This window comes from Rhododendron vialii, chromosome 3a, assembly GCF_030253575.1.
Source record: "Rhododendron vialii isolate Sample 1 chromosome 3a, ASM3025357v1".
Lineage (NCBI taxonomy): Eukaryota > Viridiplantae > Streptophyta > Magnoliopsida > Ericales > Ericaceae > Rhododendron > Rhododendron vialii.
In genome coordinates, this window is record NC_080559.1 from 1,303,990 (window position 1) to 1,319,850 (window position 15,861).

The 15,861-nt window shown below is 39.0% G+C and overlaps 2 protein-coding genes across 5 annotated transcripts; both read left to right on the forward strand.

Moving 5' to 3' along the window:
- Positions 1 to 2,297: 2,297 nt before the first annotated feature.
- Positions 2,298 to 14,056, forward strand: LOC131320801 (transcription factor bHLH48-like). Of its 4 annotated transcripts, none has more exons than XM_058351664.1 (7): positions 2,298 to 3,100; positions 3,707 to 3,835; positions 3,912 to 3,977; positions 6,000 to 6,068; positions 6,443 to 6,514; positions 7,882 to 8,083; positions 8,775 to 9,119. In XM_058351664.1, the coding sequence occupies exons 1-7, from the start codon at positions 2,654 to 2,656 to the stop codon at positions 8,810 to 8,812; spliced, it is 1,023 nt and encodes a 340-aa protein (XP_058207647.1). In that variant the 5' UTR covers positions 2,298 to 2,653; the 3' UTR covers positions 8,813 to 9,119. The 4 variants fall into 4 exon arrangements, with proteins under 4 accessions (XP_058207647.1, XP_058207646.1, XP_058207645.1 ...); XM_058351663.1 differs by lacking the exon at positions 8,775 to 9,119 and adding an exon at positions 13,919 to 14,056 and having other exon boundaries at positions 2,299 to 3,100; XM_058351662.1 differs by having other exon boundaries at positions 2,299 to 3,100; positions 8,691 to 9,119.
- Positions 9,493 to 15,756, forward strand: LOC131320800 (probable polygalacturonase At1g80170). The gene is made up of 3 exons (XM_058351660.1): positions 9,493 to 10,347; positions 13,919 to 14,250; positions 15,109 to 15,756. Exons 1-3 carry the CDS (start codon positions 9,770 to 9,772, stop codon positions 15,642 to 15,644), a joined length of 1,446 nt encoding a protein of 481 aa, XP_058207643.1. The 5' UTR covers positions 9,493 to 9,769; the 3' UTR covers positions 15,645 to 15,756.
- The last annotated feature ends 105 nt before the right edge of the window (positions 15,757 to 15,861 follow it).

Sequence of the window (15,861 nt, forward strand, 5' to 3'; positions counted from 1 at the left end):
GTAAATTGTTCTGAGCATATACTATAGGAGAGGCTGCCAGTTCCTGAAACTGTGACCCAATTATTGTCCATTGCTATTTTTTACCTACGAGGACCTCCTTTTTAGCCTGCAATGCACTAATGGCACTTAATTTGGAAATGGCACAGTGCCTTAATTCCAGTTCCAAATTGGGATCATAGCCTCATATGCTTTGTGCCAGTGTAGGTCTCCCTCCCAATATCTAATTTCAAACAAATGCCTACATTGAAGGTCAGGAGACTCACAAGTACAAACCATACAATTCAAGTGCATTCAAGTTTCACATAACTCTATCTTTTTTAACCTTATTCAAAAAAATAAATAAAATAAATTAGGTCATAACATCAGAACACTATATTTTGGGGTTTGTGAAGTTGTTATATCAAGGGGTAGGACGATGAGGTATCAAAAAGAATTATCCATAAGAACGCTCTTAGGACTATCCATGAGAAAGACTCCAAGGTTGGTGGAGTTTGCAGAAGCATAATACGATGCACGTAAGCTAGTCCAAGCTACCTTATGAAAGAGAAAAAAACCATGCATGGCCGAGGCCACATCAAGCCGGCCCTACTTATAAACTGTGGTTTCGTGTTCGGCTGTGTTGTTTATTTAGTTGACATTAATTTTTTGGGCTTGTTCAGCCATTCCAGGCTAATCCACCACTCCAGATTTCCAAAATATATGATGCTTTTGGTGTTTCTTTCTTGATAGATATCTCGTTAGGCCTGATCTTGGGCCTTTGCCTTCAGTTTATTTCAAGATCGATTGAGATGGGCTAATTGGCACTATTATCTCTCTTCAGTAAAAACTAGTCTTCTTATTAGTTGCACGTCGTCTTGTGCTCACTTTAATTTTAGAAATTACCACATAGGAGAAATTCTGATCACTTGTATAACTTCCTTTTATGAGAATCCTAGCGTTAGAATACGTGCATTGCACGTCGTCGACTCATGGTGTTCTCATCACATGCTTGATATTGTAGTACTTCGGTTAGAATTCATTTTTGACAACCAACAAAGTCCACCACCACAGCCAACGTAGACCACCATAGCAACAAAGCCTCACCACCGGCCACCGGCGTAGACCACCACGGGTAACAATCAACCATCATATTGAGCAAATTAGCGTCCACCTTCAACAACCAACCCCAGTGCCCCACTAGCAACGGAAAGCTAGTTGAGATGCGTGCTTTGTATCAAAATTATGTGTTCTTGATTTGGCTGAAGGAAAAAAATGAATTGAATCATATTTGGCTCAAACTAAATAAAATTGTAGTTTGACTGTGTTCTTTTTGCAAGTCAAAGGTAACGCAATCAGATTCTTATTGATACAATTGATATGTTTTTGGCATGGATGGTTTGTACAAGACTAGGAGACCTATTAAATGGATGGTTGGAATCGTGGTGATTTTAAGTTCGCATCACTTGAGACTAAACGGAAGTAATAATCTATGGGGATCGATCGGGCATAATGCACTGTACATAAACCAGTGACAAACCGAATAAATATGACCGTGGTGGTCTAAGTTTTTTCATAACACGGAAATTACAGGATATATCATCACACAAGGGGAGTTTTTTTTTTTTTTTTGAGAATTAACATAAGAGGAACTTGATTGGACCTATGGTGGACTCTACAAGTATGAGCATGGGGTCCGATGCATTGTACAAGACCTAGAGACAAAACATTCTTTCGATTTTTCCTCTCTGTCATGGGTGCAAACGAGCTGAGCCGAGAGAAGCTTTAGGATGTTTGAGCTCAGCTTTTTAAAAATTTTGTGAGCTCAAGCTGTCAAGCCGACTCATTAAAGGAGCAACGTTGTAGTTCGAGTAGAGCCAAAATATTTGATCTCAAACTCGAGCTCGGTCCGAGTACTGAACGTCCCTCTATAAACAAATCGAGTCCTTAAAAAGAAGCAACGCTTTAATTACACGAGGCAACTTAATGACTAATTTGACTCGTTTACTAAATAAACTTAAATATTTCAAAATTCAAGCTCGGCTCATTTACGAACCAAAGAAAGTCGAACCCTCAACGAGTAGAATCTCTATCTACTCGCGACTAGGCTCGTTTGCTGCCCTCCATACCAAGTAAAAAATTTATTGATTTTCATTCTTCTTCATGGATTCCAAATTTGTTGATCCCCGCGCTAAATTTGTGGTACGTATATAGGGTATTTTCCTGGGAGTAGTATATCTACGATCCCTATTTCTACTTCTTGATCCCTCTATACGATCCCTATATAAATGCAAGAAAATGACGTATCATCTTCTTCGATTTAAAACTCTGTCGGGTCTCCGTTCCTATCCGGTCCCCGCCCTACTCGAGTATACTCCTATTTACACCACCACCAATCCGACGGTCTTCTCTCTCTCTCTCTCTCTCTAAACCAGACACCATAACAGAGAGGGAGAGATATATATATAGAGAGAGAGAGACAGTATAGAAACAAGCACCCAAGCAACGTTGCCTCCGCTACACTTGATAAAAATTGTTCAGTCAAGTGAAGATTACTCCACAATTATCATTTTCCCTCGTTTTTCTGAACTGGGTTTATTTCCAAATTCCCTAATAAGTAGTGCATGAGTTGAATTGGACTAGAGCTCAGTTAGTTGTTTGAAATTGGTGCTCTTTTATGGAGGGCAATTCAGGCACTGATTCCAGATCCACGGAAAACGGCGTGGAATCACTCCAATTGGGCGAGGAAATTCAGAGGCTAGTAATGGCGCCGGAAACTGGGAATTCCTTTACAGCCCTTCTAGAACTCCCGCCGAACCAAGCGATGGAGCTGCTACACGCGCCGGGAGGAAACGACGAGACGCCGCCGCCGTTTAACCGTCTCCTTCGCTCCCTCGACAGCACCCCGACTTTCCCGTCGAACGCCGCGCTGCTCGAGCGGGCGGCGGTGTTCTCGGTCTTCGCGGCCGAGAAATCGTCGGAGACGAGCTTGATCCCGGTGAATTCGGTTGTGAATTCGCGCGAGAGAGTGAAGCGGGAACCGGTGGATACGGATTCGAACCCTAATTCGTCTAATCCGAACAGCAATCAGAAATCAACTAAGCGAAAAGAGCGAGAGAAGAAGGTATTACTATTACCAATCCTCTACTCCCAATTGGGTTTCTAGGGTTTCCCATGTGGCGGGGGTAGCTAACGACAGTCCCCTGGATCGTAGACTCGTCGTAGATAATGCAAACATAATGTCAAGAAAGTTCAGAGTTACAATGCACTTTTCACATTACGTCAATACGTTTTTCACACTGAAATCTATACATATTTCATAAATATCGATGCACTTTTTGCAATTAATCACTGTCCACGGGGTTGTGGTTAGCATTTTCTGTTATTTTTTACTCTCTACGTCCTAATTTTTTTCGTTCCTTACGGAAATTTCTCTTTTAATTGACTCAAAATTTTTGGGTTAAAAAGTGTTTAGTTTTCTACAAATATCCATTTTATTGGTTTTGTGTTAAACTTTGTATTTCCTTCAACTTAAAACTAAAGGGGTAAAATTGGAACTTTGTCATTTTGGTGGTTGCTAATTTGGAAAATTGCAAACAATCAGAAAGGAAATGTGAGCAAAAAAATGGAACAGAGGTGTACAATTTTGTTCTGTGTCTATATTGTTTAAAGTGGGCTAGCTTCCCTTGTGGTTAATTAGGACTAATTCAATTACTCTATGATGAATTAGGGAAAAGGGTTGACGAAAAAGAGCAAAAGTAAGGCAAATGAGACCTCAGACGACGGCGAGAAGCTTCCCTACGTCCATGTCCGAGCTCGCCGCGGTCAAGCTACTGATAGCCATAGCTTAGCTGAGAGAGTACCAATCTCAAACTCGAACCGATTTAAGTAACTGTTAATCGGTGTATTAGTTCTTGATAATTTTTTAATTGCAGGCTAGGAGAGAAAAGATTAATGCTCGGATGAAGCTACTGCAGGATCTAGTTCCCGGATGCAACAAGGTTAGTCACCTGTTAGCTGTCAATTATGTTCGTAAATTATTACTTTGTATGGAAGGGTACAGTCATTTAGAACAGAATTTGTTTAGGTAAATCAAAGAAGTAACAAGGATGTGGTAGTGATAGACTGATAGTGATAGTTTTTACTTATAGTATGCACCAACGAAAATAGTGTTAATGCAGAACCGAAGAGTAGCAAAATCACTTACTTTATATGCAAATTGTGCATATACATTCTGCTTGTATAATATTCTGCTTTCTTCATATTTCATAACCCATGTCTTGTGGTTTATGTGTGGGTTTAGACTTAAGATAATGATCAATGTTGTTGATAATCTGTCTAGACTTGTAATCTAAATGTGTAAGTGTAATTATACTGTTGAAGTTCTGGTTAGGCTTTTTAACAAGTGTTATTTGGTTTTCACCTTTTAACAAAAAGATTTGGCAAGATATGTGTCAAAGGCTGTCTTGTAATTCCACTTTGTTTTTCCCTAATTCTTTGCAGATGTTTGTTAGGAGTCCTTTTAAGGTTGTTTTTGTCATTTTGAAGTAGTCCTTGCTTTTTCCCCCTCCACATGTTGGCCACTGTCTGATGTTGGCAATGTCTAGTACAAACTTAATTTCGTTGGACCCAATTACGCGTACAATGACACACATGTGGTCCTTGCATTTGGCTACTACCTCTTGTGAAGTACATGCTATTGTCAAGTTTAAATGAATGTACATGACTCTAGGGGGCCCTATTTAGTGGTGATATGTTGATTTGTTCAGTCGAGATGCTGTGTGTTATACATGCATTTGGAGGTGCATATGGTACAGTAGCAACGGTACACACATTGGATCTAAGTTAGGCATCAATCACATATGATTCAACAGAATACCACTTCCACACGAAAACACTTGCTGACAGCCCAGACCAAACTTGTAACAATGTGATGTGATGGTTTGCCACCACGAGCATAGTTGTTTAATTGGAAGCAGACAATACAAAAAGACTAGTGTTTAGTGTTCTTTGACAGTAATTAAATGCAGATTACTTTATCTCTCCCTCTAGAATCATCGAAAAAACCCAAGACAACTGGATTTCTTATTCAGGCCAGACAATACAAAAAGACTAGTGTTTAGCATTCTTTGACAGAAATTAAAAGCATCTGATTACTGCATCTCCCTCTGGAATCATCTGAAAAACAATGACCCAAGACAACTGGATTGCTTATTAAGGCCAAGACACAGTGTTTCTCCCAGGGACCACCAATGAGGTTCTTGAGATGTGTGGTGGTTGAGGTTTTTGTGATCAATTTGAGTATGGCTTTTCCTTAGTGTACGATCTAGATGCAGGTTGAGGGAGACAGAGAATTGAATAGTGGAATAGGTATGTGTACAAAATGGCTAATTTGAGGCAACGCGATTTTTCTTCTCCTTTTTAACAGAAGTGCAACTTGGTTTCCACATGATTATTGCGGGATCTTTGGCTTGTGTCTGCCCTATTGTGATACCTGTGGTCGCCCCACTTAAGCATTGCCAAAATCATAGTTCCCATGTTTACTTTCCTTTAGTGTCCAAACTTTTCAACATTGTATCTTGCACAAAGTTTGTTTCTGAAATTTGTGCGTATTTATGGCACGAATTGTGTATTATTAATCCTATTGAAATCAAACAGGCGGTTGAATCCATCTGTAGAACTCTGCAAAATTTGTTAGCTGTACCGGTTTAGGTAGGAGAAGACCAGTGGCCTCTTGTTGGCCTGCTTACGTTAGTATTTTGCCTTTTAATTGCGAAGTCTTAAAACAGCCCAACTAAGGGGAGTACTGTCCTTTTCCTATATAAGGACCTGGCAATTATAACAGAAAGCTTGTGGTGGGGCCACTTATGTTTCATCTCTTTGGGTTAGAATAAATTGGATAACTCTGTTAGGTGCTTACGTGAAAAAGGTTTAACCAATTCACTAAAAAATTGCAGACTTTAATGTGTTTCCATTTGTTTAAGCATCTTCATCTATGTACTGAGGAAAAGATTGCTCTGCAGATTTCGGGTACAGCTATGGTGCTGGATGAGATTATTAACCATGTACAGTACTTGCAACGTCAAGTGGAGGTTAGGCAAACACATCCTTAGCATCTTATATAGAACTGCTTAGTGTCGGTGTATTGTTTTGGATTTGATGGAATTTTTATTGAATTTCTATAAAGCCAGTAATTATGCTAAAGCAAAAGAGTACTAAGGAAGTTTCTGTATTATTAGATTTGGTTTATGTTTCTTTTGTTACTTATCGAATAATTTGGTTGCAATAAGGTGAAAATATTTCCAATCTTAAAAGGTGGTGATGCCAATGAATTGTTGAATTCAAGAACTCGGAATAAAGCTCCATGATCATATGGCAATCTCCGAGAGTGCTTCCACGATATATCTTCTTAGGTTTGATTTTCCTGGAGGAATATGTTTCTGATTGAATATTTGTTTGATCGTAGTTCTTATCAATGAGACTTGCAGCTGTTAACCCAAGAATTGAGTTCAACCTCGACAGTCTATTGGCTGCAGAAGTAAGTACTACACACCTTTCTTAACATTATGCTAATACTCTCTAGCCAATTTTGCGTTAGTTTCACTCCCTTGTTTAATAATCGGACTATCGGAGTAATAGTTTTAAATTACCAATTTATCTGGACTTCAGAAGTAGTTAGAGTTGGAGTGTGGGACATCTCCATATTTGAACATCTCTATATTTGAATTTCGAAGAATTCATGTAGCTCTAGTTTGCAAGGTGCCTAACTCAAGATTCCAAAGGACAAATTTTCACTATCAATAATAGCAGAACAGGGACCAGACTTGGACCACCTAAGCTTATCTGCCTGCTGCACATTACGATGTTCAACTGTTAATTAACATGTGTTTGACTGGAATGGTTACCAGTACTATGCCTGCTGCACATTACCATGTCCAACTGTTAATAACATGTGTTTGACTGGAATGGTTACCAGTACTATGCCTTAAAAGCTTTGGTTACCAGTACGTATGCTATTATGAAACTAAGTGAATGGTTTTTCCTTTTTTCTTGATGATAAATAATCGATAAAATGACTGAAGTTCAATTTTTCTAGGTACAAGACACTTGTAGAAGAACTTATTATTTTCAGAAACTAAGTTCTATTTTTCCAACTTTCCTTGGGCCCCGGAATTCATTTTTTGGCTTCCTCACTTGGTGTGACATATACACATGGGTTTGTGCATGAAGCTACATGAGTGGTGAAAGGAGAAACGAAATACAACCCTTGACGTATATCTTTTTCCTTTCTAAAAACCAACTCACACGTAATTCTTTCTGTTACAACCCCATCAAGCCTTGGCACTTTGATCTTTAGTCACCACTCGCCAATATACACTAAAGCCCTGTTCCGAAACTAAAAAAAAGCCGCTATTTTTTAAGAAGGCAATTTTAAGCTAAAAAATTATGGGTTTATTGAAATCTAAAAATATGCAATATGGATCTTGTTTGAAAGATCTCAATGAGATCTTTTATACGATGCAAAAAAAATTGAAATATTATTTTTCATTTACATTATTTTTGAGTTTGAAAATGTGAAATAAGCTGCTTATTTTTTAAGAAGGTTTCTAGAACGGAGCCTAAATTAATTGGTGATCACATGAAGTCAAGAGTGTCACAAGGAGCGATTCATCTAAAAGCTTCTCTGATATGAACCAAGCTTTGTATGTAAATAGACCACATCTCTTGATATGTTGAGACACTGTTTGACTTTATTATCCCTGTCGACTTGTTAGGAGAGCGTTTCAATGGGAGCCCTACTTCCCTCTTTGCGACCTCATCTTGAAAAGAAGAGAAAAAAGTTTCAGATCCAATTTGGATATAAGAAGTATTACCAATTTTTCATTAACCTTTTTAAATTCGCAGAGTGAATCTCCAGTGGACAGTAATTTCCCAGGCACGGTAATGCCATTGATGTGGCCAGACAGCCAAGTTAACGGGAACAGACCACACTATCAACAAATTTGGCATTTTGATGGACTTCATCAGCCCGTTTGGGAAAGAGAAAGCCACAATTTCATTAATGCAGATAACTCATTATTAAGCTATGACTCTCCAACAAATTCAGGTGAATTTCAGTTTTCACAATGCAGTATACTGTTCCTTTTCTTCTACTTTTCCAGCTCCTTTTATAAATTATATTAAGACTATACCAAGATTAGAGAAGTACCGATCAAGAATTGCTAAACACTTTTCATACTGAATTTCATTATCGAAAGCAAAAACCCCGGACATTGAATGCGAAATGCACAATCCCTGACTCAAACTTCTCATGTGTGTAGCTTTCATAGTTACAGATGCCAGTTTTCCCAGGGCAAACACATTTCGGGACTTATCATATCATTAATTGTTAATCAGAGCAGGGAAAACATACCAAGAGTCGCCACTCAAATGATACAGTGTACATCTTTCTCTTTCTCCGATACTTGAAATTGGTTCTACTTATTACGAAAAAGGAAAGGGGGGGCGGGGGTGGTTGTAAAACCCCGGAAAGCCAGACTACTGCAGTGATAGAAAATCAAGGAAAATAGAACAGAACTAGTTAATTAATTCATTTCCAGCCTTCCAGGTTTTGTACTATGTAAATGATTTCTTTTCTTCTCTTTTCACATGATGTTATCGGAATTGCCTCTTTTTTTCTTCTTCTTTCTACATAATTGCATTTCCATCGTCAGCTGTGTTGTGTCTTCGTTTTAGACCCCCGAAAGAAAATTAATGTGGAATTAAAGAGCTAATTTGGGATCTCTATCTTGACACAGCATCTCTGCTCTCAAATCAGCTCAAAATGGAGCTATGAAGATATGGACTGAAGCCCACCAGTAGCTCCTAATGTATATATCAGAATTATAGTAGCAGCAGTTAGCAGAGAAGAGAGGGAGCCTTAACATTCCATTTGGGTTTCCATGCCTTCCTATTTACTAGTCAGCTGGAAATCCAGATTTATAATCTCAACTAGAGATGAGTAATTGATATATTTATATATTAGTTTCCTTTTTACTAACTCGAGAGGGTCACTCAATCTGATACTACACATGTATTGTTGGAAAACATTGTTAAGTGATGCCTTTTTGACTACATGATGGAATTTAGCCTACTTGTTCAAAGATATTCTTTTGTTTTTTGCTTGGAGAAAAGTTAGCATCATTAGTTGTAGTTAGTGAGATTTAAACCCATCAAACGCATGGGAGTACATGATGCTTTATTACTCCACTTGCCCTGCTCACTCGATGTTGATTTAACATTTGAATATCAACTATGCTAAAGCCATCCAATTCAGACATTTATGATGCCACCAAATTTAGACAATTATGATCTATCTGATCCTGTTTGTCGCCATCAAATTCTTTTACTCACCCTTTCTTATTTATTTTATTTTTGGTGTTTTTTCTTCCGAGTATTCTAGACATCTTAAAAAATCGTTTATATTTTATACTTTGTTGATTTTGAAAATTCTTTGCACAAGAAGCAGCAATTTAGGCCAGAAGCAAAGGGGGTAAATGTCATTGTTACTTTTTCGATTTTTCTCGTTCAGACAAATCAATAATTCATAAAAAAATTTGGTACAAAACTAAAAAACGCAAATTCTTCTTAATAGAAACAAATTAAAAAAAAATAGTTTAGCTTAAACATGAGTAATCTTATCCGGATGGAGTATAATATATAGTAAATAAAAATAATTGTTCCCAACCCGTTAAAATCTGATCCGAAGCTCAAAGCTCCAAAATCCAAAATCAACAAACAGCAAAATTTCCAGATGACAACCCGATTGTTCGATTTTGTTCTACTCCTCCTCTCCTCCACCATCGTCCAATCACACTCCTCCACGTCACCAAACAACCTCCTCCCCCAACCAACCCTCACGCTCTCCGTCACCGATCACGGTGCCGTCGGCGACGGCCTCCGCTACGACACCCTTCCCATCCAATCCACAATCGACGCCTGCTCCGCCTCCGCCGCCTGCCGCGTGGTATTCCCACCGGGGACTTACCTAACCGCAACGGTCTTTCTGAAGTCAGGCGTGGTTTTGGACATCCAGAAGGGGGCGAAGATACTGGGCGGGACCAAGTTGGAAGACTATCCGTTGGAGCAGAGCAGGTGGTACGTGGTGGTGGCGGAGGACGCGGCGGAGGTGGGGATAACGGGCGGAGGGGTGATCGATGGACAGGGGCTGGAGTTCGTGGAGAGGTTCGATGTGAGGAAGAATGTGATGGTGAGTTGGAATCGGACGGGGGCGTGTTTCGACGACGAGTGTAGGCCAAGACTCGTTGGGTTTTTGAGGTGTCGGGATGTTAGGGTTTGGAACGTCAGCTTGACTCAGCCGGCCTACTGGTGGTGCGTGTTTTCGACTCTTCTCTCTCTTTATCTTTACTCATTTGCCAACTTCAGAGATACTAGGCGTTTACGCTAAACTAAATGGACTCAAGCTCATGTTTTTCCGGATATTACGCTAAACTAAATGGACTCAAGCTCATGTTTCATGTTTTTACTGTCATTCTTCTTACATACATCAACTAAAATACCATTCATCAGAAACAACTGGACTATTTTCATTAGACTGTAGTCCAATAATATACCCTTAGAGTATTTGCAGCCAAGTTCATTTCTTTATTTTGATTGTTCAATGAACAATCGTTATTAACTAACCATATTTGATTTGAATTCTTTGAAATGAAGAACCAATTTTGATTCTCCATGGATGAAGAATCCGAACAATGAAGAACCTTCTCCATTTTATTTTCACACTTCAAAATGTTATAAAAACTAGTATTATAACTCGTTTACCTAAGATTAGTATAATTGGAAAGAAATTCACAATATCTGTGAAATCAGATCAAAGATCGATATATTTAATAGATTGAAGCTTTAAATTTTAGAGGTGAAGTTGAGGTTTGGAGAAAAATGAATGAATCCCTGAAAAGTAGAGATGGAAATGAAGAATGGTGGTTGGAATTCATGTGCGTAGTTCTATTCTTCAGAATTACTTTTTGATTTAAATATGATGCTTTTGAGCCTTCAAGATGAAGGCTTTGAAGAGTTGCTATGATGCGTGAGAATTACACAGTTTAAAGTCAGCGCATCATCTACTGCCCCTAATATCTTATACATATGCCTCTCCACTTTCAATTGTGACAAACAAATTTTTCACACATACGCCTTCCTTTTGTCTATCTAGTGTTCATAAAACTGACAGAAATTGGCTTGTGAGCCTCATTTGCATTTTCTCTTGGGGCATGAATTGAAAATAGATTAAAAGTCAAGGAACTGATGTGGGATTTTAGTAAAATTTTGGAAGTGTAATTGAGGCGAGAAATGTCACATGTGGCTCGAATACCAATTTTCATTAGCTTATTATTTGCCACAAGAGGGTGTGCACTCTCAATGCATGTGTGCGCGCGCTCGCGTGTGCAATCATGTATGTACTTGTGTTTGTCTACCATATTGCTCCGCTGGTAAAGAACTGAAAGAAAAAAACTCACGAAATTAAATTATTCAATTCAGAAGAACATATGACAAGGAAAGGTGCTCATGTGAAGCAGTATATGTGCAAAAACACTACAGAGAAATGTGGTGCCTTTGTTTGATCTGAAATGAACAAAACAAAAAAAGAATCTTTAAGCAGAAAGGATAAATGACACTTATGGTTGGAGAGTTGTATACATAGAGAAGCAAAGCACTCTCTTTGTTTCCCTTAACTGGAAGATAAAGACTACCAGATGCATCAGTTCTAAAAATGAGGCAGTTTCTAGAAAAATGCTACTTTTCACGTACTGCCCCTGCGGTTAATAAGATTGGAAGTCACTTATGCAGTAACAAGATGATTTGTAAGGGGAAATATAGGAAAATTAAAAGTCCATACAACTGAAATATTAGAGTTGACACCAAATTGGTTTCTTCCTTTATGCTCTTGAGATTCAGACTCAAAATGAAGGAGATGCGACATTGCAGTTTGACTTGAAATGAAAGTGAAGGGGGTAAAGTGAGATTTGGGCGAAGTACAGGGTTGTTAGTTTTATCAAACCCTTGACAAGTTCATCCTTGAATTTTTTTTTCCCAAAGGGGACCTATTCTGTTTGCATTTCCTTTATGTTTTGGAATAAGGTTAGTTGTTCAAGAACTGTAAGTGTGATATGATGACAATTACTTCAAAGATTTGTAATTGAGGGCATCGAGAAGGTGTAAGCGCGCAAAATGTTGAACTTACTGAGGAAGAAGGTTACAAGAAAACTGATTCTAATCAAGTTTACGACTGTATACGTGCGTATATGCATTCCAAGTAAATTTATGACTTTCTATATAGGTACGTATATATTCATATCCTTAGATGCGAAGAAGAATGTGCATCAACAATCAAACTTTTATCAGTTGCTCATGGGATTGACTGTTTGAACTTGGATGAGTTCAGCTCATCATTCTTGGCTAAATAGTGATCCATTCTTGGGGTCGCTATTTCATATTTTAAAGGGGAAATTACAGTAACCCCCCTTTAACTATCGTCGGACCACACATTGCCCCTTTTAACTATAAAATCTAACACTTAACCCCCTTTAACTACCATTTTGCCGAAATCGTGAGGATGCCATTTGCAATCTGTTAATTATTTGGACCGAACTCAATTAGTGGACTACTTTGCCCTCTTCTTCACTTTCATATGCAAAAACCATCTCTCTCTTCTAATTACAACTGCAGTTGCAGCAGTTCTCTCTCTCTCTCTCTCATCAACTCACCACTGCCGCCATTAAATCCCCTTTAAACCCCACCTCTGGCGGCGCAACAAAACGCGCCCTCGATAAAAACGACGATGCCATCGAGAAAACCCACCGGTCCGACCGGCCCCTACTGCTACTCCTTTCCCCTCCTCCTCCTCTCCTCGAACTCCCTTCCGACATCGGCAAAACTACGACGCAACTAATCGTCCGTTTCAATCTTCCACCGGACTGACGACTCATCATTTCCCTCCTCAATTTCGCCGGTAACCTCAACGTGTACCTCTCCAAATTCTCCCCTGGTTGGCTCAGTGAATGACCCGTCAAGTGCGACCTCGGATCTGCGTCTCATCTTGATTTTGATTTCGTGCTCCATCTATCACTTGACTGAGTTGACTCGTGTTCCGGTCTTCACTATCCCAAACAACTGCAGCGGATTCTCCCCTCTCCTTCTCACTGCTGATTTCTATCACAGCTGATTTCTTCACGTTTGTGAAATCAGCGTTTAGGCTAGCTGTAAGTACCCTTCTCTTGTGTCTCCACCATCAAAATCGTTTGTTTTTGGATTATAATCGCTTGTTCCAAAGCCAGGGTTTTGATTCAATTTATCGCGCTTGCCTTCTGATCAAGCTACTTGTTCGACTACGAAGTTGAGGAGACTGGTTTTACAGTCTGTGCTTTTGACATGTGTGTTTTCGGAGAGTGGTGAGGTTGAACCCGTGTGCGTTCCCCCGATTTGTACGATGCAGTTTTTTTTTTTTTTGAATATGTACAATGCAGATGCAGTCCCCCATATATGTATGTATATGTAATGCAAAAGAAAAGGGGTAATAAGGTAAATCTCACACTTCTGTTAACGGCATCCTCACGATTTCACCGAAATGGTAGGTAAAGGGGGTTAAGTGTTGGATTTTATAGTTAAAGGGGGCAATGTGTGGCCGGGTCGTAGTTAAAGGGGGGTTACTGTAATTTCCTCTATTTTAAAATTGGGTCACATTTCTATTTAACCAGTCAGGCTAAATTGGGTACGAGCGCACATATTTATTGACATGGCCTGCTGTTGATTTCCAAAGACGTACATTCATCAAACAGGGTGCATGATTGAAGTTAGTTTCTTAGTTATAAATGGTTAAACTTCTTTTCCCTTTTCTTTCTTAAGTTTTGTGCTTCTAACTGAAAAAATAGTTATGTGACTGCAGCTTGCACATAGTAAAGTGTGAAAACACATCCATTCATGATGTATCAATCTACGGAGATTTTGATACACCTAACAACGACGGGATAGATATAGAGGATTCAAATAACACAGTCATCACAAGATGCAACATCAATACAGGAGATGATGCGATATGCCCGAAGACTTCTACTGCCCCTCTCTATAACCTAACGGCAACAAATTGTTGGATCAGAACTAAATCTTCAGCGATCAAGCTTGGTAGCGCTAGTTGGTTTGAATTCAAGGGCTTGGTTTTTGATAACATCACCATTGTAGATTCTCATCGGGGGCTTGGACTGCAGATTCGTGATGGAGGTAAGTTGAACAGCTTCCATGCATTCCTTGGCTAGTTTTTTTTCTTTCCTTTTCTGAGCTAATTTTCTGCTTAGCTTTTAATGGTTCTAGAAGTAGATCGAAATAAAAACATTGCTAGGAGCCAAAAGAGTATGATAATGCCTCGGCTGCATGCGTGTCAAGTTACAAAACAGTAATGCTAGAGACCTCAAAAAATACCACAGAAAAGTGTCCCAAATGTAGTGCGTGAGTGTTTGACAGAACTTCATTGATCTGTGTCTGGCCCATCGTAATGATTCTGGAGTCTTTTCTGTAAAATTTGTGGGTTTTGGACTCTTTTCTGCTGGATGAAGCTTTTACAAATTTAGCGTGTTGGATTGAACAGAAATAGCCTCTCTTTCAGTTTTGATTTGTTAGGCTTCCTCATTCATGAAGTTGGTCTTGATTGTGTTTACAGATCCTTCATCTTTGGTTCTATGCATCACGTATACGTTATTTTTGTTTCAAAAGCTGGAAATTATAAGACCTTTACAAATAAACTATTAGTTTATCCATTTTCATTAATAATTTTTAAGTTGAAACCTAAACAAAGATCTTTTCAAAAAAAAAACCCTAAACAAAGATGGTGAACTTTGCAACTGTCATCCAATTCATATTGCATATCAACAATCTTCCATTATTTTCTTCTCTCTTGGGTCTTTGAATCTCAGACAACTGTGGCTTATTGTTTTCGAAATGAAAGTTCAAACAAAACAGCCACTAAATCAATTTGGTGCGTAGCTGGAAAAGATATCTGCGCGTCTAGGCTTGGTGAGGGCCACATCTGTGCTAAATTAGTAATGAAGAATTTTGGTGATCTAATTCCATCTTATTGTGCAGGAAATGTAAGTGACATTACCTTCTCAAACATTAATATCACCACAAGATACTACGATCCCTCGTGGTGGGGCAGAGCGGAGCCTATTTATGTAACAACCTGCCCTAGACACGAAGGCTATACAGCAGGTTCAATCTCAAATGTGCAGTTCATAAACATCACAGCAATATCAGAAAACGGTGTCCTTCTATCCGGATCAAGAGGGGGGCCTTTACGCAATTTGAGATTCTTTAACGTTGATCTCACCTACACAAGATGGACAAATTATGACGATGGATTTGTAGATTATAGGCCGGGATGCCAAGAACTCGTTAATCATAGCACTGCAGGGATGATAATGGAGCATATCCAGGGTTTGGTGGTTGAAAATGTTGCTATGAGATGGTCCGAGGACCACTCGGGGCGGTGGAATAATCCTCTGGATTTCAGGCCTTCTACTGTAAATAACATTTCTTTGCTTAATTTCCACTCTGGCCTGACAGTAGAGGATTTCTCAAACTTGGGAAATGAAAGTGGTTCGATGGGAAATGAATTTTGAGTTCAGCTGGAGATTTTCCCTGGATTGTGGAGATGAATCTAAGCAAGTTGTTGTTAGTTAGTACACAGGATGGAGCTTATGTTGAATATCAATAAAATGCCTTATTCTTCTAGACTTGTACCATTTCAGATTCTCAACCATACTTTTTCAAATTGAAACCTGGAGAGTAGCTTCAACTTGTCATAGTAACAGCCTCTTTCGATTTGAGTGTGCATCG

Bases quoted from the DNA above. Each gene is read 5' to 3' on its own strand.
- LOC131320801 (XM_058351661.1), top strand. From the start codon at position 2,654: ATGGAGGGCAATTCAGGCACTGATTCCAGATCCACGGAAAACGGCGTG. The intron at 3,836-3,911 runs GTACCAATCTCA...TTTTAATTGCAG, and splicing joins GCCATAGCTTAGCTGAGAGA to GCTAGGAGAGAAAAGATTAA. The intron at 8,084-8,297 runs GTGAATTTCAGT...TCATGTGTGTAG, and splicing joins TGACTCTCCAACAAATTCAG to CTTTCATAGTTACAGATGCC.
- LOC131320800 (XM_058351660.1), top strand. From the start codon at position 9,770: ATGACAACCCGATTGTTCGATTTTGTTCTACTCCTCCTCTCCTCCACC. The intron at 10,348-13,918 runs GTGCGTGTTTTC...ATGTGACTGCAG, and splicing joins ACTCAGCCGGCCTACTGGTG to CTTGCACATAGTAAAGTGTG. The intron at 14,251-15,108 runs GTAAGTTGAACA...CTTATTGTGCAG, and splicing joins ACTGCAGATTCGTGATGGAG to GAAATGTAAGTGACATTACC.